Source organism: Rutilus rutilus (assembly GCF_951802725.1).
Source record: "Rutilus rutilus genome assembly, chromosome: 19".
Taxonomy (NCBI): domain Eukaryota; kingdom Metazoa; phylum Chordata; class Actinopteri; order Cypriniformes; family Leuciscidae; genus Rutilus; species Rutilus rutilus.
In genome coordinates, this window is record NC_140232.1 from 21,277,625 (window position 1) to 21,302,320 (window position 24,696).

At 37.3% G+C, this 24,696-nt stretch overlaps 1 protein-coding gene across 1 annotated transcript in view; it reads right to left on the reverse strand.

The window, feature by feature from the left end:
- sema3bl (sema domain, immunoglobulin domain (Ig), short basic domain, secreted, (semaphorin) 3bl) overlaps positions 1 to 16,697 on the reverse strand; it is a 29,738-nt gene extending 13,041 nt beyond the window's left edge. The window contains exons 1-3 of the mRNA XM_084388833.1: positions 16,463 to 16,697; positions 5,657 to 5,814; positions 1,038 to 1,100 (exon numbers count right to left, since the gene is read on the reverse strand). Of these exons, the coding sequence (XP_084244959.1) occupies positions 1,038 to 1,100; positions 5,657 to 5,814; positions 16,463 to 16,556 (315 nt within the window). The 5' untranslated portion in view covers positions 16,557 to 16,697. The remainder of the gene's footprint in view (positions 1 to 1,037; positions 1,101 to 5,656; positions 5,815 to 16,462) is intronic.
- Positions 16,698 to 24,696: the final 7,999 nt, after the last annotated feature.

Below are 24,696 nucleotides of genomic sequence, written 5' to 3' on the forward strand. Positions count from 1 at the left end.
AATCTATTTACATTAGTTTATCTAATAGTTCTCATATAAAAGAGGATTTGTGCTTCTAATGCTACAAAAAGGAAACTAAAATGTCCCATATTCATGTAAAGTGACACCAGCCATTTTTCGGGATGTGTGAGCTGTGTTCTGTGTTAAATAAAACTCAGGTCATATCTGTGTGTTTGTTCATTGTAACACCAGCTAGAGCATAAATGAAAAACAAATATTCCTTACACATACTCACACAATGAACAGAGTCATTAAAACACCGCTGTGAAATCACACTCACCTGTCACATCAAACAACACTGCCGGGACAGTCACCAGAGCATGTAACCATGGAGGCACCTCACATTTCCACTTTATGAGCGAAACATGCTAAACACTAACAGATGCAGAGTGTATATCCCTATGTGTGTGTGTGTGTGTTGAAGACATTCCACCATTGGGGACAGAGGACAGGAAAGTTTTAACTTTAAACATAATTAACCTATTCATGATGCTGAAAGAAAAAAGGAGAGGCTGAATAAGAAGAAAAAGAAGAAGAGACAGAAATAGAAAGAGAAAGCAAAGAGGGGTTTAAAAAATTAAAGAATAACTACATTCTGTGTATTGGGACAGCCTTCTTTGGTCATTAGGTTTAAGAGACTCATGAGTCACACACACACACTTGGTTGGAAGCAAGACAACAATAAGTTAGTGGATCAAATCTCATTTATGGGCGTTTGGCTTCTACTCTCCAGTCATCACGCCAACTGCAGTACACTCACAGTATAGCTGAGGATGGACAGATGTTTTCATTTGAAACTCCAGATTGAACCACATGACATACGTTTGAGAATCACACTGACCAAACATTCCAAAACAAACATACATTTGATGATTTTTACTGTCATCTGATGGATTTAGGATTTTTACTAAATTACCTGACATCTAAAGTATGCCAGCTTTCCTAAATACACTTTGGAAACTATGACACACTGACCCGACTTATGAGTTTGTTGATGTTCTTAGTGAATTCCGAATCAGAACCAGTAATTCACTCACCTCGGGATCTTTCCCTTTGAGAATACAGTCCTCACGGTTCCCAGGCAATGAAGGCCAATGAATCTGGAGATAAAGAAGAAAAACAGATGAAATTTATCATCTCATAAATTAAACACACAATAAGCACAGCGCTGTCCCACCCACACCCAGACTCATTTACTTGTTACAGTAAGACTAATTAAACCTCTAAAGATCCAAACAATTACAAAATCAGACACCAGTTAAAGTCACCATGAAATCAAAATCAAATGTTGCAGTGTTTACTATAAATAATTTATCTGTGTGCATCATTTTTTCTTATATCTTGTAATATTTTACTCATATGAGATCACAGCAATTAGCAAACAACAGCGATCCAATGATTCAATCAATTCTAGATGGACAAAATCAAGTCCCGCCCTACATTCTTTTTTTTTGTTCAAGAAGCTGTTCCACTCGAATATTCATCACAATAGTGGAGAAAAGATGATCGCAATTTCTGATCGCAATGTAATTCTGATTTTAAAGCTGAAGTGAGTAACTTCCGAGCCACTTGCAGCTTTAAATGTAATTGCAAAAATAATAAACCTTCTGAACACCAATAAACTGCCACTGGTCAAACAATGTCTTGAGCCATTGGTTGAGCTGATGTTGCTGTGTCTGTACACTCAATTAAACAGTGCAATGTTTTGAAAGTCTCACAGAGCCAGTGTTTACACTCTTCTGGGAAACCAAACTACAAATGACTTTATATTTGACTCTGCTCAGTATGTGGGGTAAAGTGAGTTGTGCCTCTGAGGGTGGGTGTGTGACAAAAACAAAAAATAGAGTTATGAAAACAATAAATCTGAGAGTGTGAAAACCTATAGGAATGATTGAGAAATAAACAATTTCATCTGCTGGATCCTCTATCCAAATATATATACAGAGATTGCACATCCTGACACATTAATTTCTCATGTGTCAAAGAACAGTCTGGCATATAATGACTGCCACGTTCAGACCTCACACAGACTTTTGGGTTTGTTTATACAGATCTGCAAACATTTGCAAACTTCACTGCATTATATGGTCTCCTTTAGCAAAACTTAACATAATATAATTTTAAATAGCAATTTGTGCGATTAGATATACAGTATCAAATTCCTTAAAAGAGGTATTGAAGCAAACATATAACAGTATATGTCAGTCACACATTAAGTTCATGTTTCCAACATCACATAGCCTTCACCATACCTAGAGATTGGCATGGGGTACTTTCCATAAGATCATCTCTCAATGCAAATCAAACTAGCTATTAGGCTAACTGAAATAAAACCATGCCAATCTCTAGGTATGGTGAAGGCTATGTGATGATGTGGGGCTATTTTAATTCCAAAGGCCAAGGGAACTTTATCAAGATGCATAGTATCCTAAAAAAATAAATAAAAAAAATACTTAAAAATAAAAATCTGCCTGCCTCTATGGGAATTTAACATAGGGGTGTACTCACTTATGCACCATGTATTTTAAGGAAGAACATTTATTTATTTACGATACATTATTCATTCACAAAGAAAATTGGTGTCCTTAAAGGTTGGATTTTTCCTAATTTTTTAAATTAAGGCATTAAGTTCAATTTCCAAAATATGATTTTTTATTCCTCTTTTTAGTCAACTTTAGCATGGGTGTATTCACTTATGCATTGCACTGTATAAGCTCCTTCAGTATTATCAGCAGCTATCACTTTTCTCAGGAGCTAATTACCCTCCTCCATCCCCAGCTCCTCCTCTCGTCAGTCAGGATTTGGCATTCTGATCATGATCATGGGATTCTAAATGAGACTAAATTCTCGAATCATGTTTACTTTAAAATCTTGAATTAATGATATCAGCAATACATTCATGTTGGTTCTGTTCTGTTACCCTAAGGGGGGTTATTGCTGCTCTCCCTGCTCTTATCCATGCTAGGCTGCCCAGAACAGAACCATACCGCCACTCCTAACTGTATGCTCATTGTTAATCATATTTGACGAGAGTGGTCCTGACAGAAACATATTCAAATAAAATAATGTTAAATAGTGATCCTGTAGCATGTACCTATAGCTAGCAATGCCAAGGTCATGGGTTAAATTCCCAGGGAGCTGATGTACACTTTGAATGCAATTTAAGCCACTGTGAATATGTCTGTCAATGTAATGCATTAAATGTAAATACTGTCTGGACTTGTTGACTGATCAACCTTTTTGCATCACACTGTTACAAAGTCATTCTACTGCTTGTAAAATTGTAGATATCATTCAAAAAATGTTGTTCCTCAAACCAGCTAGTTTGAATCTGTTCCAGCCTTCACATGATTAAACCATTAGTGAGTCATTAGTTGTTATGTATCCTTTCAAGCTCTTACACATTTTGACATTGTCTAAATCCGGAACCTGTAATCAATGTTACCCAGCATCCTTCCTGTGCATAAAGGTATTTCCTGTTTCCTTAATTAGTCATCACCTTTATTCTTCAGGACACTTTGCAACTGGACTAAAAATAGTTATGTTAGCCTACCGTCACTGAGTCATATCGACTTAAAAGGTCATTATTAATCATAAAACACAATACTATAATACACTGTTTATATAAACATGGTGTGAAGAAAAGGGTCCTGGCTCACTCATTCACTCTTAATTTGCTCCGGATACACCGTTTTAAGATTACCGTTCTCCATTAACCACGGGAGAAACACTGCAGCTAAGATTTACATACGAAAAGAACTGAGATCAGCCATGATGAAGGCTGCAGGTGATTCAGTATTACAGTAAATACAAGCCAAAGAGGGAAGAAGGAAGTCTGATCAGGGTTGAATAATTTTTCCGCTTAAAGAACAATATCATGAATCATTGCTTGATTTCTGTGGCACTCTCCACTTCCACTGAGAAGCTTTACTGATAGCATCTGCAAAACAATCTCTTACACGTAAATTCACACATCCAAACATCCTCATTTTGTTTTCTGGCTAAAAAAGGCCAATTACTTTGTCTATACCTTGTTAATTTATGTATTTAAATTCTCAGTATTGAATGTACTAAATGGGAAAACTCAGTGGCCAGTGGTGGCACAGCGGCCTTACAGAGTGCGTAAGGGTCTAACAAGGCAAAACAAGCCGGTCCCAGGGTCAAAGGTCAAGGGGTCATAACCTCAGAGGTGGCAGCCACTCCCTGGTGTCTGTCACCATGGCAATGCACTTCCTCTTCCTGTTCATGTCATTTAACAAGGCCACACACAATGATAATGTCTTTGGAGATTACATACGAAAACTACCCCATTTGTTGAGGCTCCAGTGACTTGAGTCAAAACATATTCACATGAACAGAGGCTTTAATTAACCTCAGCCACACACACAAAGATAATTGCATAGTGAAAAAAAACCTGCCAAACCCTCGAGACACCAAAAGCACTTCTGCTTTTACAGTCCATTTAGGTCAATACTTATTTACACACTGTGGCTGTTCTCATAACTCACAACTTTATTTTATAAACTCTACCACAAAACTGTGACAATAACACAAAAAAGGGGACCAAAAATTGATCTTGTAAAATCAAGCAAGACCATTTACGTGTTTATATGTCTAACTGTGGTCTAAACAAGTCTTTGTAACAAGTGAGGTCAGTTTATATGACTTTAATGTGTGTTTGTGGACAGCTGTTTTTGTGTGATTTTTAATAAACATTCTGATGGATGAGAAAAGAGTTCTAAAGGAAATTCTTTTTCAATGTGTATTCAATTGGATTATAGTATCACCAAACAAAATTTCATATGTGTATATTTTGATATTAGTGAGATAAAAGATGATATTTGTGATAAAGTTAAACATATTTGTCTTGCTTTCTGTGAAAGAAGCCCTGAGCTCTCTAAAATTTCCCTTGAAGTGGGCAGCCTTTTTGTCATGAAGTGCCATTTTTAAGCTTCCTAGTTAATCACTGTGCCATGCATCCCTCAGTGTGTTATTACACAAACAAGTTTTTTTGAAAGCTTAATTGAAAGCTTAATACATTTTACAGTAAAAACCTGATGCTCAAACATTACTTGATCAATTACAAACTTGCTAATTTGATTAGCCAGAATTTTAGCCCCATTAGGTTGCTTTATTATATTAATTTAATGACATTTTGAAAATGATGGTTTTATAATAGTTGTAATATTATAAAACATTATAAATATTATATTTATAAAAAAAACCTTCTTTTTTTTTACAAAGCATGTATATACCTTGTTGTGAGTGTCTCTCTCAATGGTGGGATGCATGTTTCTGTTTTTGAAACTCCTTGTCAAGCTAAAACAATTCAGATTTTAAATTTTTTTCCAGCTTTTTCCATTCTGTTGCACGTGATCTAGTTTTAAAACGCAACAATGCATCAAACAAGAACTGGCCTTTTCACGCCCCTTACTAATCATGTGTAAAATGTGTCAGCACATGTAAGCGTCTCCTGATTTTATCTTTGTCTGTAGATAATAGTCTCCAGTAGAGCAGACTGAATAACATGACACCTCTCACTAACATACCCTTATACAGCTACATCATCACTTGCACTTTTTCAGAGCTCTTACACTTGTGTTTTTTGTGGCAGCTTATTATCTTAACCTTATCGCAACGACAGTGTGTCCACTACCTCTTTAGCATCATGTGTGTGATCCAGTCTCAGTGAGTAGAGAACATCCTTCCCTCCCAGGAAAAGCCTGTCGTGATATTCATCCAAAAACACAGCCGACAAGTGCAGATCGCCATGGAAACCACTGAAAACTGAGGTACGGTTTGTGGCCAACAGATCTGTGTGAAAGGGAGAAAGAGAAGGAGATATGAATTATGAATGGCATGACAGTGAACACTACATTTCAACTGAAAAATGACAATAAATCTGTCTCTCCTGGTCAAAGTAGACTGACTTTATGAGGAGAGAACGGTGATGGAGTGCAGAAAAACGACAATCTTCTTAAATCCAGAACAGCAGGAGAAGCACTTGTGAATGATGGGAGTTCTCTGAAAACTAAATCCCTCTTTATCTGTTTCTCTTGTTGTCTATTAAATTTAATTGTGCTTTATTGCCGTGACTATTTGTTCAAAGCTGCAAGTCAAAATATTGCGGATTGCAAGTTTACGTCACTACTTTTTGTAGCGGAGGCAAATTTAACCAAACTTGGCAAGTGGCTTTCTTGAAGAGACTGTGGTTTGTGTTGAACATCTCAATGCCTTAACACTGAGTAACTAGCTGATTTTTCTACAAAGTCATTTGTCCACATTAAATGCAAAAATGTTGTATTGACAAAAAAGCAAATAATCAAATTGTCACGGGCTAAATCCAGTCATTTTAATAGGATTCCCCACAATTATACATTTCATGAAAGATTTCCCCATGCAGATTTCACATCATGTTCAAGTTGTTCACGTGAATTTGCCACATTTACTAAATTGCAAGTGTGTGTGTGTGTGTGTGTGTGTGTGTGTGTGTGTGTGTGTGTGTGTGTGTGTGTGTGTGTGTGTGTGTAGTACCTAATTGAGGACATACCATAGACTTCTATTGTTTTTATAAAAAGCTAATTATAACTACTACAGATTAACCCAGATGAGAATATCCCCCCAATGCCGCCAGTGGGTGGTTTTGTCATTTAAACTAAAAATAAGTTAAAATTTTGTCCCCATAATGTAGGGAATAGCTGAACCAAGTACAGCTCTACACTCCCTCCACATTCCCTTCATATAATGTGAGGTTGGACAGAAAAGAGTGGAGAAAGAGCAGCTGAAGAAGGAATGAGGCCTCGTTGAGAGGGTGGCACGCGTCTAAAGCCGCTAATGGGGCGCCGCTGAAAAGAGCACAAACAGAAGCCAAACAACAAAGCCAAATGTTAAACCACAATTATAAAAACACACACACATACAACAACTACCACCACAACTCTCCTCTATATAAATCAATTAAAACTTGCTCCCGGCCATTTAAGGAGTTAACCAAAAGACTTTTAGATTTTAACAATCACTGGCAAAGATATATTCAAACACAGTTGCATAAACACACAGTTCTGGGATTTGACATTGTGTGAGGTATTTTGATATAAACCTCAAATAAACTCACAAGCTGAACAAAGGAGAAAGAGTTTTGTTCTTTCTTTATTGGAGTGATCTTGCGTGCAAGTTTCACAAAGAGATATAAAAGCTTTTAAGGGTTTGGTTTCCAGAACACGAGTCCAAACAGTGAAATACTGACCCAGATACTCTTTTACTGTACAAAAGAGCACATTATATACAGAGTCACAGATCACTGGTTATTTAACAGGCGTCTCATCCAGCGGGTACATACAGGAACAGTAATTGCAGCGAGACCCTGATGTAACCTGCGGTTTAGTGCTCTACTCTAGAGTACAATGGTGGCAGATGATCTCAATAAGTCATGAATCAACCCTGTGTTCCCCATAAACACACATGTGAAGACAATTAAATGTAACAGAAACACATCTGAAGAAATTTTTTGTATTTTCCATTTCTCTCTTTCAATATATCTTAGACCAACGCTGTGAGTGTGTGTTAGAAATGAGAAAACATTGTGCTCAGTACATTTTTATGTGCTTTCACGTGCTTAGGTCTGTCTTCAAACCAAACTTAGGTCTTCAGCCGACAAAGTAAAATCCCTTCTGGCTAGCGCTCTTCTCATTATGTTTACGCATTAGGTCAGTAGTCGAGTTGTTTGAACGTTTGAACGTTATAATATATATATATATATATATATATATATATATATATAAATATAAATAAAGGTCCATATATCAGACATCATAATTTTGTAATTGTGGTTCCACTAATTAAGTGATAAAAAGCAGAACTTTGCAATCATTTTACAAAATACTTGACATTTCGTTCCATGTTAGTTCCTGAACATGATCAATGATGGGATATACTTAGCCTCAAATAAAAGCTCTGAAGCAGCATAAGAGAGTGTGAATTTAGTGTGTGTTAAGGGCACTGAGCTTTGGCATTCATCTGGGACAGTCTTGAGCACTGACTTCCTGCCACGTGCACATGCTCTCAAGTGGTCAAGACCACAATACCGTGTGGGTATCAGGACAGTCCCCCTGTCAAATTATATTAGTATGGCGTTTCGTCTGGATTACGGAAGAACGGAATGGAAGAGGGTGAGAAACATTACCAAATTTTGTATAGAGGCTGTATAGACCACCTCATCCTAAGTGAAAGTGTGTCTCACAGACACATATACTACACAGTACACACTCAGGGAGTATGGTGAAAATTACACAGGTAGTCTGGGCTCTCTCCTGTAGATGTCTAAATACTCTTTTTTTGTTAAAATAACAGTTCACAATCACCAATTTAATGGCATCAAACTTGACAAAATTACGACACTATGCAGAGATTTGAGTTGGCAAGAACTCGCTCTCTAACACACACACACACACACACACACACACACACACACACACACACACACACACACACACACACACACACACACACACACACACACACACACACACACACACACACACACACACAGAGGTGGTCATCCCCCAGTGTGACAGTAAGAGGCTGTACGGATGCCAGTAAATGTGTAACACTTTGGAACAGAACTAAAAATGTAGTGTTCTGTTGGTGTCAGAACACATGGCGTTACAAACAAGACGTTTGTCTGGCATGACGTAGCCTGGTTAGAGCAGGCCAGTTATAGGATGTCATAACTTCATCTGCTGACAAATCATCTTTCTTCTCCATTAAGATGAACGGGAATGCTAATGGATGCTTTCTCCAGATATTATAGGCTTCATACAACACACAGACACACCTCAAAAAGATACAGGCCTGTTCAACTGATGCATGTTTTTTCTTCAAACCCTATGATCTTAAAATCATTTAGCTTATAATCACATCTGTGTTTGCATAATCAATGAGAAAAGAGGATGATGAAGAGTAGAGAAATGCTAAATAAATGCAAACCAGAGTTTACAGGGTGTGTTGGAATTGCAGTGACAGATGTTGTAGATACAGCACAGAAAATTTATTCCTTTCCTTTTTCTCTTAAACTTTTTCTTACATCAGAGGGCTTTCTACACAGTGGCACACCACCAACTTTTTAAACAAACCATTAATAACACACATGCTTGTTGGCATCTGGCCTCCCTTTTAGATTTTCGCTTACTGGTAATGAAGTGAATGAAAATGGAAGGAGGGAGAAGTCTTGTGGTAAAACCGACTGGGCCGTTTGCCTTAAGGATTGCGTTTATTCTCATTTTTGTCTAAAGGGTCGTGTGTCTGTATGTGATTAAGTCACAGAGAAAGAGGAAGATAAAAATATAGAAAGTGAGAAAGGATATATAAATATGTAATAGATGAATACATAACCCTCAGGAGGAAACATGTCTGCATAGAAAGTTAATCATGTTCTCCGCTCTGGTGTAGACAGATACATTAATATATAACGTGTATGTACTTTATCATGTGTGTGTGTGTGTGTGTGTGTGTGTGTGTGTGTGAGAGATCAGTATCAGGTTGATCTTTGGGGGGCTTTGGGCTGATTCTGTCAGCAGTTGCGTAGTGGAACTAATTGATTACTGGCTGATGCAGTGAGCAGCAGGGGAGAGCGTTCACAGAGTTGAACATCGACAGGAAGATCTCTTGGTGTCTTCCCAGAATTCACAATGTTACGAACTGCTCTCTCTCTCTCTCTCTCTCTCTCTCTCTCCCACAGACTGTCCTTCTCAGATAACAAATTGAATATAGAGTATGTCAACATTTCACAGCAGGTTAAGACTTAAACAATCTAAGACATCTCAAATTCACTGAGTAAATTCATAATCATGCACAAAACAAACTTATGCCACTCTGTTTTACACTATATACACTACCGTTCAAAAGTTGGAGGACGGTAAGTTTTTTAACATACAAAATCAGTTCACAATATCACTGTTTTTACTATATAGTAAAAACAGTGATATTGTGAACTGATTTTGTATGTGTTAAATCTTATCTTACTATATATATATATATATATATATATATATATATATATATATACACACACACACATATATACATATATATCTACATATATATACATATATATATATATATATATATATATATATATATATATATAAACTGTACTATTGTGAACTGATTTTGTGCACAATAAATATTTCTTATTAGTATCCATTTTGAAGACAGTTGTGCTGTTAAATATTTTTGTGGAAACCATGATACATTTTTTGGGATTCTTTGATGAATAGAAAGTTTAACAGCATCATTAATTTGAAATCATCTTTTATAACATAATAAATGTCTTTAATGCCAATTTGATTAATTTAAAGCATCCTTGATGAATAAAAGTATTAGGGGGAAGTAATGGTTAGAGAGCCAGACTGGTAACCCGAAGGTCGTAGGTTCAATCTCAATACTGGCAGGAAATGACTGAGGTGCCCTTGAGTAAGGCAATCACACCCCGGGCTGTGTGTGTCCACGGTTTGCAGTGTGTGTGTATGTGTGTGTGTGTATTCACTACTCACTGCTCCTAATGTGTGTGCACTAACTTGGATGGGTTAAATCTGAGTATGAGTTACCATACTTGGCCTTCATATGTCATGTCAGTAATTAATTACTTTTGAAGAAAAGAATCTTACTGACCTCAAACTTTTGTATATATAGTGTACTATAGTATAAATATACATTTTATTTTAATTTTTTTTAAATAGATGAGTTAGTCTATATAGTGAAGGGGGGATTAAAACTACCCAGCATATATTCTACAGCTCACGAAGTTGGAGTGTGCAGATCGGGAATCTAGACAAATAATAGCGGGCTTTCTTCAAAATTAGGTCTTATCTTATTCCCCAAACTTCTGTTTGTGTTATTTAATAGTTTTGATGACTTCACTATTATAAAAACAAGAATAAGTACATGTGTCCAAACATTTGACTGGTAGCATATGCATGTTCATATACATAATTCTCTATAGTATCATAGTATCTGCGCTGTTTCCTCTAATTCTCTCTCTCTGTCTCTGCCTGTCTGTCTTCATTTGTCACACACACTCACGTTACTGCAGGGCAAATCCAGCTACACTAGCTCTTACTGGTAAACTCATAAAAGCCCCTCAATCCCCCTCGAACCCACTTTTTCCAGCTTATTTTCTCAGCGTTCCTTTTGTCAATCTCATTCTTTAAGTCCCTCTGTCTTCTCCTGCTCCTTGGCCTCTCTTGATCCCCTCTCTCCCCAAAGCAAGACTCAGAACGTGAAGGTTTAGATAAACCCCTCTGGACAGCAGCCATGAGAGTCACTGCTTTCCCCTCTGTACACACACGCACACAATGAGACTCCAGCAGCTAGACAAAACACCTTTTTATGGCTACACACACAGACTCCACGACTTGTTTACATATTTAGCAAGAAAGAATAAAAGAAAGATTCTTTCTCACACAATCTATATGACAGTGGGTGAAATTAATTCGGTCCACACCATTCCTCCTTTTATTTACCTCCATTTATTCTTTACTTTCTCTGACACCTTTCTTCTTTGCCCTTTATAACCCTGGTCCCTTTTAGCAGCCATGTTTCCATATGTTAGTGTGTGTGCATTTAGTGTGTACAGAGGGCAGCTGTGTTTGTGCAGTGTGCTTGAGAACATTACAGCTGCAATTAAGTGTGCATGTGTTCGTGTGACGGCTCCCAGGACAGTCATCAGCTAAGGGGTTAAAAAAATCAAATCATAGTTTAAGTGACCAGCAGCTGTTGTGGTCGTTATCAGTGCGTGTGATCACGTCCAGGGCTTGTGACCTAATTGCGGTGAGCTGCGAACTCCCCTCAATGCAGGAGGAAACCGCCACAATGCTGCATTGTTCAGCCGCGTTACACCGCAAACTCTTGACTGACTTCACAAGGATGGAGGGAATGTGTGTTTTCATTAAAATTCCACCTGCATCCATTTTACACAGCACAAACACTGAATTATTGTCTCCTGTGTGTGCGTGTGTGTGTATACTGTACCAGTGTGTAAGCATGTGTGTGAACTCTACATGGATTTGCGCTAAACCTTCAGACAGATATTCATTTTCTCAATAGGTTTCAGGTTTGCCCACCTATTTTTTCCTACTTCACACACCATATTTTCTCTGAACTCCACTTGGACCTGCACACAATCTGTGAATCAGTTCATTTACATGCACTTTAAAAGTTTCATTTGAGTTAGATCTAAAACTGCTTTAGTCAGACTGAAATTGTATTGTTTTATGACTTCGATCTAAAGATGTGTGAAGTCAGAACTGGAAAAGATCGTATTTACAAGTTTTCTTTTCTTTTTTTTTCGTATTTACGCAAATGAACACCACCTTGTTAAAATTACAAGTTGGAAACTCTGGATTGTTCTGAGGGCGTGTCAGTGAGAAAACATAGTTGATGTATGAAATGTATTAAATTATTTTTTTAAATTTACAATAAAACTAGTAAAAAAAAAAAAATTTACAATTTGTAGTTGCATGTACACATTATGACAGTAAGACAGTATTGTACAATTACGATAAAATTCAGTTTACAGCACCCTCATAAATTCATAAACACCTAATGCACGTTCTTTATTCATCATTTTGTGGAAGTAGAATTAAATTGATGTAATGCTGTACATCGCAATCTTACACCTGACGTCGTAATTATGACTTCCCACCCATAAATACGAACTTGATCGCACCATTACAGACCTAGATAATGCAATTGTAACTCGTCTTTGTCTGGCATGTAGGCTATACTTGTGACTATAATTGACCTTAGGGTTGAGAGCTTGCTTTGAAAGAAGTGTATTTATAATGTTTCAAATATTAAATTACACATGAAGATTGCAGATCAACTACACAAAAACTGTGCATGCTAATATATTTTTTATAAATTGTATTTATCTTTATCTGAAAGATAAGGCATATGCCCTTCAAAGGTTTACCCTTGACCACGCATGGATTAAAGGTGCTGTGAGATCAATTTTTCAGGTATGGCAGAAAATATTCCCATTACCTGACAGATTTGACTGAATTAGGCCCTGAGATATCTGTAAGCAGGAAAAAAATGAATGCAGGTACTTTGTTTTGCCAACCAAAAGACTTTAAAGCACTTTCTGCCACTCAATCATTGTGCAGATTCATAGAGCAGCCCATATATGAGAGAATCTGAGATGCAGACCGTTCAAGCTAAATGCCATGTTCAGCTGTTATAAGCAGATGTTAGTTTGTGGTGTCAGAATGGATATTTTGCTACAAGCTGCTGTTCTCCTGATTCGTCTCTGATTACAATATTCTCAATGGCAGTGGCACAACTGTATCTTTGTAATTGGGCTTTTGGTAAGAGGAAGCGTGTCTAATTCAGTCGCTAGTCTGCCAGTTTCAGTTCAAACATCACTCAAAGCACCTTTAATATTTAGAGCAATTCCTAATCTAGAACCCCAATCTCATGGGAGAGTTTCACAACATCCATCTTACATACAACTCTGTGGCCTTCTCTCTCAACCAAACGGTTCCAGGGAGCTGGGAATATTTAGGGAGTGAGAGAATGTGAACGAAACCAAAGAATCATCAAACATTCTTTTAGTGACAGATTCTTTAGCCAGACCTCGCAAAACCCTCCACAAACATCTGGGCAACGCTAAAAAAATAAACTCATTAATTCATTCATGTAAACTAAAACAAACACAGATCCGCCCACCTCTGCGTCTCTGTGTATGTTCAACCATAAAAGAGAAAAGTGTGCCAGTGTGCGTATATGAATGCATGCGGGTGTGAAAGTGAGTGAGGGAGCTTGGTTGGAAAAACTGTCTCCTCCTAAATCAGCACACACAACTGACCCACCAAAGGACCCCACAGATCCGCACACACACTTAATGCCCAAATGCTGGCATATACAGGCCGTCCCTCATTTCCCATTCATAACAAGCTCCCTCCAGACCAATCCATACAGATTGGACAGCTTGATGAGTGTGTGCATGCTTTAGTCATTTTGGCAGAATGATCAACAGGCATTCTGAGACCCGTCAGTGGTGAAAATCTAAACATATAGTCCAACTGAACGTATCTCTAGGCTGTTCATTATCAAGGTTAATAGCGCGTCCATGGAGAAGAACACAGGCCGATTACATGCAATCAGAGCTCCACGCAGGGACTGGGCGAGCATTAGATGACCGCATTAAACTCTGCACAGATGCGCTCTAGTCACGCACTCACACCGCTGGAGGGAAACTGGACACCCCACTCAGCTTATAATCATTAATGAAAGGAACTTTTGAGGCACTGACAAACACTTAATGCAAACCAACTTCCTGACGCCACCACCTTGTTCCGTACCCTCCAGGTAAATAAGGGTTAAGCAAAGTTTATCTTAAAGGCATAGTTAATCCCAAAATAAAATTCAATTATCATTTGCTCATCCATATGTCATTCCAAACCCATGACTTTATTCTTTCAAGGAACACACATAAGGTTTTAGGCAGCTTTATCGAAATTTACAATGACTTTTTCTGTGATATATCACAATACACCCAATAGTATTTATGCTAGTTTGCACTGTCCGGAAGTACACTGTTGGTCTGTTGCTATGGTTAACTCCTAACACATTTTTTTCATTATCTTATATGGTTAATGAAACATTATTCCAAAACACTATTGAAATGACATCTTTGTTGATCCTGGAACAACTTTCCAATCAACCAATCAGATTTGAGGAACAAGTTTACAGTTTATGTCAAGTTTATGCTTAGAACCAGGGTGAGGCTTCAACATCAGTGTTATTCACCTATCATTTCCCTCTGATTTAGGGGAAAGTTATGGATAGGGTTAGGTTTAGGGGTAGGGATAGGGTAAGGACTAAATTTTGGGACAGGAATGTTATTCCAGGATCAACTAAATATGTTGATCCAGGAACATGTCTTGGCAAAATCACGGTGACCCTTATATGTAATATGAAGATTTAAAAGATTCACAGCTAACACAGAATAGCTTTCAAACCAAGCAACTTTCTGATTTCTTTCGCCCTTACGCGAAATTCACGATCGAGTGAATTGATTCCTATGGAAATTACTGGATTTCGCAAGCGAACATTTGCCGAACAACGCACCGCAATTTAACACCTCATTTGTGTCCCTTGGAAGAAATAGTCATACGAAATCAAGGTGAGTAATTGATGACAGAATTTTCATTTTTGTATGAACTATTCCTTTAATAATTGTAAAGCTGCAGCGTCTAATCTAACAAGAGTTAAAACATCTCAAACTCCCCCAGGCCACTGCAACATTCTCCTTGCACTCTATAAATCCGGTAATATAGAGGCAAAGTGCGATAAAAAAAAAAGAAGGAGCTCAAACTGTCTCGCGCACCGCTGAGAGTCTGACCGCGGGGAGGTGAGCGCGCGCCAGGAGAGCATAGAGGCAAGAGGATCTCCGGGATCTCTTTGGATAACAGCTGAAACAGTAGCCCGGAGTCCTGAGTGACGCAGCTTTTTCCCACAGTTTAAAAAGACCAGCCACAACATCTCTAGAGAAGCTCAAGACGGAAACGGCGCTGTAAACGAGTTGAACAGGGCGCTCAGATTTGAATCTGATAAGGTCACAGAGGGGCTGTGCGCAAAGCTTAAAAATACTCAATGTGCAAAGCAGGATGCGTGGAGAGAGCAATATAAATGCGAAAAGCGACAGGGGAAACAGCTTACTGGAAACATTGTTCTGTGCTGGTCTCTTCATCACTGTAAAAACCGCCTTATAAAAATCAAAGTGACAATCACTTTTTTCTTAGACCACTTTGAAACTACTAATGATGAAAATACAATCGAAACACAACCAAGTAGGAAATAAAGACATTATTTGTGACTATTTTTTTTCATGTAAACACCGATGTTAAACATTGTTGAAAGTTTACAGTGTTACACACTATTTCCAGTTTTCCACTGTGCAATATAACCATGCTCTATTTAAATTCATATTTATTCAAAGCCTACTACTTAGTTCTTTTCTGCATTATCTTATGAGCATTCTCAGTACACGTCCATGATTTGTGTGCTGGAGCTGTTGCCTTATTTGAGTAATGGAAGCGTTCGTTACAATTTAACTGTTTGTGAGCATATTCGCAACGAACACTTTTTTCCTGATTCTGATCACCGGTCACCACTCGCACCTGTAACCTATAGACTAATTCACACACACGATGAACCGAGGGATGGCAATTGGCAACATTAACTTTAACACTCAAACTGTGAAAATAAGCAATCATTAATCTTGCTATAAAGCACTGGACCGTGTTCTCTCCTCAGTAGCCGGGTAAATCTTAACCAGGTCATTTTACATTTTTATTAGATCTTTGGCTTTATGTTCCGTTTGTAAAGATGAATAATATATAATAATGTATATATATATACAGTTAAACGCATTCAAATAAATGTAATGTGCGTAATTTACCTTTGTATGACAGGCGAAGACGCGGCACATTCAGTTTAGTGCTGGTCCCGAAAGACAGGATCACCGCCACTAAAACCAGAACCGGTAATTCCATGTTGAATGGATCACTTTCAGTGTACCTTTCTTTAGGTTTTACTCAAACTGTAAAGACTCAAGGCTGTTTCCCCTTATAAAAGCTTGAACGAAAACCAGCAACAAAAGATGCTGGACATCCACAGCTGGACCCGAGTAGTGAGATCCCAGGTCTCAGGGTAAAGCTCGAGCAGCTCGCATATGCCCCTGTGCGCTATTTTCCCCACACAGCTCAGTTCAAGTGCGCAAGTCTCTCTCTCTCTCTCTCTCTCTCGTGTAGTAGCTACTTCGTTCGTTCAGTCCTGAGAAACACCCTCCCCGCCCTCTCAGCGTCTCGAGCCCCTGGTCCTCGCCTGTCACTCGAGTTCAGTTCCTCTTAGTGGTATCAAGTGTGCGAGATAATGCTTCTCAGATTATTATTTTTTTTTTAGTTTTACATAAGTATATTCTTCAATAAGCGTTTCCAAACAACGTTTCAGTAAAGTTAGTTAGAGCGCTTCTGACTCTCGCGAACAGCACGGTCGCGTGATGAGGTTACCATAGCAACAGCTGGCGGCCCGAGCGCTTCCCATGCAGCTTCACTAGGCAAACATCAAAAGATTAGGCTACACCTTAAAAATAAAGACAACATATCTTTAGTATTACATCTGTAGAGGAACGCCACTGGGAGGAACACAAAACACTGACTTGGAAAATTATGTAGATTACACTGGAGAGAGATTATATCCATTCATAAATCATTCTAGCTTAAAAAAAAAAAAAAAGTTTAAAGCTTAAGGGGATAGTTCACCCAAAAATGAAAATTCTCTGATTTTCGGTCCCTCCACTGCAACCACTTCAGTCCAGGCAACCAAAACTAAAGATCCAAAAAGGTTAAAAATGTGTTGTAAAATTAATCCATATGAATCAAGCATTTTTACCAAAGTCTTCTGCAGAGATGCAATCACTTTAAATGATGAACAGATTTTATTTAGGATTTTATTTACATCTAAACAATGATTGATGTAGTGCAACAAATTTGGTAAACACGGAAACATGTGCATTTGTCAGAACAAACCTCACTGGTTCTTGCGCATAACACAATGCATGTTTGACCTTCCATGTTAATGTGATGTGCTCTGTATGTGTCAATCATTGTTCAAAGCCTAAATTAAATATGTTTATCATATAAAGTGATTGCATCTCTTCACAAAATGTGGGTCACTCGATTCATATGGATGTTTTACGATGCCTTTATTTATTTATTACAGTTAACATACATTTTGCTTCATGTATATGATATTTCTAAAATAACAAAAAATTTTGTTATATTATCAATTTCCAGTAAACCAGTATCACAATTCACAGTATCACAGTTACAGTGATGAATTTGTAAAACATCTCAAAAATCAACAGAGAAACTTTGGACCAAAATAATTTGGTATAATTACAACTAAAAAATAAATGTACAATTGTTTCTGTTTCCTCTTTACAAAAACAGCATAATGGAGAAACCCCTTCTTTAAACGATAAAATCATTATGGATAATATCCATTTATTATTTTAAAGGGATTTTCTTTTACTTTCTTAGGAATTACACATTTATAAATATGTAAAATTGTGTTTGTATACCAGTTTCCACGCATCCATAGCTTGTTTGTGAAAATTAGACAACTTAATTGGGAGTTTAGTGCATTTTAAATCACAAGCAAGTAAAAAGTTAAGACCATCACATTTATTAAAGATGAGCTTGGGAATAAAGAACCATGGAAAATTCTTCTCACAAAGACATCAGTGCTTGATCCAGTTTCAAAATCTAAAGCATTTAATCCTCCTTCTGATACACTTCTAATTATGGTTTTCCTTTTACTCTGTCTCGCCTCTCCAGATCAATTTAAATAAAATGTTGTCAATTGCTGTACACATTTTAGAGTCTACATAAAGAGATAATGCAGGATATACAAGTCTGGAGATCCCTTCAGCCTTGGAAATCAATACACGACCTTGAATAGATACATTTCTTTGGAGCCAACAGTTAAAAATATTTCTAGTTTTTTGTAATCTTTGTGAAAAAATGTCTGTAATTCTCTCTGAGGCTGATTTGCTAATATCTAACTACCTGTTTAACCTGTATTCCAGATATACTTGAATCATCCAGATGGTGAACAGCCATAATCTCACTCTTAGACTGGTTCAATGATAGACCTGAGGCATCAGAGAACAATTCAAGTGCCTCTAGAATAACAGGGACCTGATCTTTGTTATTCAGAAATAACCAAGTGTTGTCAGCGAGTTGACTAATAGTTAAAGTGAAATCTCCTATCTCAATACCTTTAATTTGAGAGCAATGTAAAGTGTAAAGATTTAAAGTTTCAGCTACTAATAAAAAAAAAAAAATGGGGAAATATAGGGCATTCCTGTCTAATGCCTCTTTGGATAATAAAATGAGAGGATGTACCGCCGGATAAAGAAACACTCAGATATTATTATAAAATAAGTGGATCATATTTGTAAAGGTTGGGCCAAAACCAAACTGACGAAGGGCTTGATACATGAAATTGTGCTCCACGGTATCAAAAGCCATATAAAAATCTAAAAATAAAATAAGAGCTTCCTCATTTACCAGATATGAATAATCTAGAAGGTCTAACACCATTCTGATGTTATTTGAAATATTTCTTCCCTTCATAAATCAAGACTGGGTGACAGATGATTTCCTCCAAACATGGTTTCAACCTATTTGCATTCAGAGACGCTAATAATTTGTAATCCGAGTTAAAGGTTGTATCAGTGATTTCAGGCCCAAATATTTTTTTATCACATTCATCTAATCTTTCCTAACGATCCGCTAGCTGCCCGCCCCATAAGCATGCCGTCAAAAAAACGCGTCTCTTAGGAAAGATTAGATGAATGTGATACATTTTTTGGGGGCCTGAAATCACTGATACAACCTTTAAGTAGCGTAACTGGGAGCCAGTTATACAAGTGCAACACATCTTTATTAGGTTTTGGAAGTGGTGTAATAACGTCGTTTCATAGATTCTGTAATTTCTCCATTTGTTGCACACTCATTAAACACCTTCAAAATAAACTCTAATATCTTCCCAAAAAACTCTGTAAAACTCAAGAGGCAAACCATCAGGTCCTGGGCTTTTTTGTTAAAAGATGTTTTTTTTATGATATTGTCTAATTCATTCAATGACATTTCTTCACAAAGGTTTTTGTTATTTATACTTACACATTGAGTGAAGGGTAGTATTTTGCTAAAAAATAAAGCACTTGAATCAGGGTTAAAAGATTATGTATGTAATTTTGATAAAAGTCTGAAACAAATTTTGAAATTCTTTTGTCATCTGATCTGATACAACAGTGTCATCAAAGAGAAATCTTTCTTTCCTTTTTTTTTTTTTCGAGGAAAGTTCTCCTCGTTTTTTTAAAAACATTTGTTTTTTCCCCAGCTTCTAGCCATTTGGCTCTGGACCAAACAAACGCCTGGCCCTTTCCATATAAAAAGTGTCTAATTTCTCTCTTAACAAGTATACACTTTCTTTCTCTGCCTCATTTGGAGAGGCAAGACAAGCAATATGGTTCATTTCTTTTAATAAAGATTCATATTGTAATCCATTTGATTTGGAAAGGTCGTTGCTAAATTTAATAGAACATTTTCGACATTCAAATTTAATGTATGAGAAATCTTAGTTTTTTGTTTTGTTTGTTTTTTTACAATCAATTATGTAAGTCTTTAATACCCAAACAATAATTAGAATTATGTAGCAAAGAGGTATTTAATTTCCAATACCCATGGCTTCCTTAAGGAGCAACAGGTAAGGTCAGAAATTTCTAACTCGATACCTGCATGGTCAGTTAATGGTGCAGTGGAAATAGTACATTATTTAACAAAAGAAATCAGATTGTCAGATATTAACCAAAAATCAATACGTGATTTTCGTATAAAGTCAGATTTAAACAAAGTAAAGGAAGAGGAAATGTCATTATGTAAGAATCTGTAGATGTCTACCAATGAGAGATTGGAATATACTGTAGATCACTAATTATATTCTTAAAAGTGGTAGTGCCATATCTGGGAGGAAATCTATCATAACATAAATCAGGAGCCTCATTAAAGTCCCCTCCCAAAACTAGTGATGTAGATGGGTATTTTATCTTTAAAGATATTTATTTTGAGGTTAAATCTGTAAAAAGACAGTTATTAAGATTGGATCTGTTAAAGCCATAGACATTAGCTAAAATAACAATGTTTTCCCCAAACTGAATAACGATAATTAACCATCTGCCTTCATTTCAACGATGTGATTCAAGCACAGTGTTTTTAAATTGTTGATTAAATACAATCATATCCCCAGCAGAATTATTGGAACCATGACGATAATTTTACTCCCCCATTGATTGGACCAAAAAGTTTAGTCTTTCAAGTTTGAATGCATTTCTTGCAAAAAATAGACTTCTCTGCATTTCGATTTACAAAATAGAAATAAAGCTTTGCTTTGGTTAAGTCTCTGATTCCCCTAACATTAAGTGAAAAACAAGTCAACTTAATTGACATAAAACAACAAATAAGAACATATAGGCTAACCAAATGAAACTGTTTAGTAAATAAAATTAGAACTTTCTTTACGGAAAAAAAGGGAGTGCAATACTTGTCTAGACCTCCTCACAGTAATATTTCTAGACTAGCTTGAACCCTAACAAAAAACAGGCTGAGTGAGTCCTTTCTTTCCATGCCTGTGGGCTACGTCGATGGACGATTGGAGAACATCTGCCAGACTTTTTTCTTTACATTTTCACCTTCCATTTCAGGGATATCGGCAATCCGAAGGTTCTACCGCCTTTTGTATGCCTCCAATTCGTCCAGCTTTTCCCAGAGTTGCTTGTTTTCGGTCTTTAAGGACGTGACTTCATCCTTCACCACACTGGAGTTAGTAACAGTAAGGTCGGCCTTGTCGGAGATCGCGTCCATTTTAACTCCAAGATCAGCGATGCGGCTTGAGTTACATGAGACAGAGTTTTCAATTGCCGTCAATTTCTCAAAAAAATCGTCTTGTTTTTTCCCTAGCTTCTCGATTGCTTCCAAGAGAACAACATTTGATGGCTCTGTAGTGTAGCGTCGCATCTTCAACTGTGGACTCTTGGTAGGAGTATCAGGTAGAAATGATGTAACAGCGACTTTATACTCCTCCATAGGTGTCTGTATGTAATCATGCACACGTTTCACCGTTTCACAACACGTTTCACAACAAGACTTACACAGACGCCATCTTGGCCCCTCTCCACTATGCCTTTATGTCATGACCTTTTTTGGTTTCCTGGACTTTCAATGTAGGGACAGAAACCTCTCGGGTTTCATTAAAAATATCTTAATTTGTGTTTTGAAAATTAACCAAAGTCTTATGGGTTTGGAACAATATGAGGGTGAGTAAATGATGACAGAAGTTTCATTTTTGGGTGAACTATCCCTTTAACTGCATAAGAAAGATGTGGGATAAGAAAAATAATTAAAAAGTCTGGATAGATTATGATCATTAATCACCATACTTTTAAGTGCTATGATATAAACCATAAAATAGTTAGCTTGGATATTAGCATTAAATTACATATAGGCAAGTAGCTGGTTTTACACAGGTTCTAGCAGGACCATGCTGGTCATTTATGGCCATTTCCTTTAAGCTGGTCTTAATGATAGATCAGATGGACATAGCAGCTTGTGCCACCAAGATGAACCAGGTACACCTCAATCAAGCTAATAAACCAGTTAACATGTTACAAAACCATTTTAAGCTGATTAATTTTCTTCTATGGGCAAAATGTTGCCACTTGTCATAGAAAGAAATGGCTTATATTATTTAAACTTCAGTCACTGTTCTACTTTTGCTGGTGATCTGACCCACTGCACCTGGAAATAAAACTGTTCAAGTAAAATGCAGTTCCAAATTGTTTAAAAGTCTAGCATTATCACATAGAATTATAGATTAAACATTGTTTCAATATATTTACATTAGAAAGATTGTTAGAATTTGTTAGAAGGAACGTTTTCACAGGGAATTACCTGCTTTCTTGCAGTAACCACAAATTCATGTACTCATTCAGTCTGCCCGTAAGTGTTTGAGCTTGGATGTTTTGTTTGCAGAATTCTATTCTGATTATTTTGACTTTAGGGTCAGAATATATAGCAGGCCACATTCCATCTCTCCCTTGATCTGCCACTTGGCGCTATTGTTGCGGTTTGAGGATTTTAATTAACTCAAGGGTTGAATTGGGGAGGTGGTTTCAAAAAGTGTCTTTTGTAAACCATGTTTTTCTGACGGGGGGGTCCCTAAACTCTGGGAGCGTTTAAAATGCTGTGGGATCTTTTGATCAGGACAATCAAATGGCAAAAATGCAGACGTCATTAGTGCATGATGTCAGCATACCACTTCCAGAGCGGTTACTGTTATAGCAACGGGTGATTGGAAATGAGCAGGGAGAGGGAGAGAGAGAGAGAGAGAGAGAGAATGTATTTTATATAGGGAGAAACTTTGGACACAGTATGACTGTTTGCCAAGTGCAAACTGTCTGAAGTACTAGAACCTCTTTTAACAGACTTTTAGTTTATTGTCTAGGACATTTCTTAGTTAAAGTCTGCAAGGAGTACTCAGTCATTCCACGTCCAAACACAGCAGCTCACGTCTAAATATACAGAAGGATTCAGGCAATGATTTAGACTGACAGCCAGTACGTTGGTGGGCCGAGAGAACAAATTTAAGATGGTGCATGTGCGTTTCTATAGGTTTAGCTCCTCCAATTCTTTCTTTGCCTTATCTGGATGTTTTAGTATGTAGTGTAGACCAGTAATGCATCTGTATGCATGTAATTTTCTTCATCACTTAGCCTACATTTTCTACATACAAACATATATATACATATATAAAGATGGCAGATTTAAATCAGCAACACCGTGTCTACACCGGACGGGAGCAGCGGGATTCGATGCGACAAAAGACAATAGAACCCATTAAAGTGATGTTGTCTACACTGGATGTTACGCGACACGACAAACTCCAGACAGTAAACTGATGCCTTATTCTATTTATGACGTACTCCAAGCACTCGCGAGACTTCTCATATGGTCAAATGGATTTGCAACTGTCGCTTTATCGCGTCCAGTGTAGAAAGCTTTTAGCATTTAGCTGTTGTGGTGCAGCACAATGAGGCGTCAATGGTTGCGTCCGGAGTAGACACGTTGTTAAACTAATGCAAAGTGTTTGTGAATCTGATAAACATGATGAACAAAATCTCAAATACCCTCTTGTCTTTTAACTTGCCTGAATGTTGAACAGAAGAGAGGAAGAGAGAGGACTAGAATGAAAAGGCTAGAAAAGCGAAAAGTTGTTTCATCAAAAAGAGTGTGTGTAAACCACCTGCTAGACAGATGAAATGTGAGGTATCCCCAAATCCCTACTGGGGCTTGACCTTTTGACACTATGAAGAGGAAAGAGGTCAATTATAGAAAGTCTTGATTGTACTGTGACCTCTGACACGGCGCTCATTCTGCTCTCTTCCATTGCTCTTTTTCTCATCAGACTTATTTTCTCTTTGAGGATATGGCAGTGTACTTGTCATCCCACCCTTTCCTGACTTCAAGCTATTTCTGATAACAGACCGATAACAGCTACGACAATGAGTAAACATGCATGGAAGCACATGCACACACATTTATTTGTTAACAATTCACTGCAAACTTGCTTACAGACGTATATATAGTGTGTGTGTATACTGTATATATTGCGTGCATGTGTTTCCAGTGTGGGACATGATGACAGAGATTAACAGAGGAAGTCTCCAGAATAGGGTGAATTTATAGCGTATGGCTGGTTACACAAGAACTTGAGAACTTCCCTGGCCAGTAGAAAGATTAATGAACAGATTCAAACCCAAAACTACAGTACAATTACACCCTGAACTGTGCATCCTGGCTCAAATGTCTGAATATATTCATATTCGAGCTTCTATGTGGAATGTATTTGTGGGTTTGGGTTTGTTATGGTTTAATTCTTATCTTCTCTAAATTTGAGGTGATTACATGAAACTCTTTTGTATAATATGTTTAGTAACGAAGCTCTATTAACACGCACTCACTAGGCATCGCTTCAGCTTGCGGTCTGGAAAGGGCGTGATGCTTCGCAAGT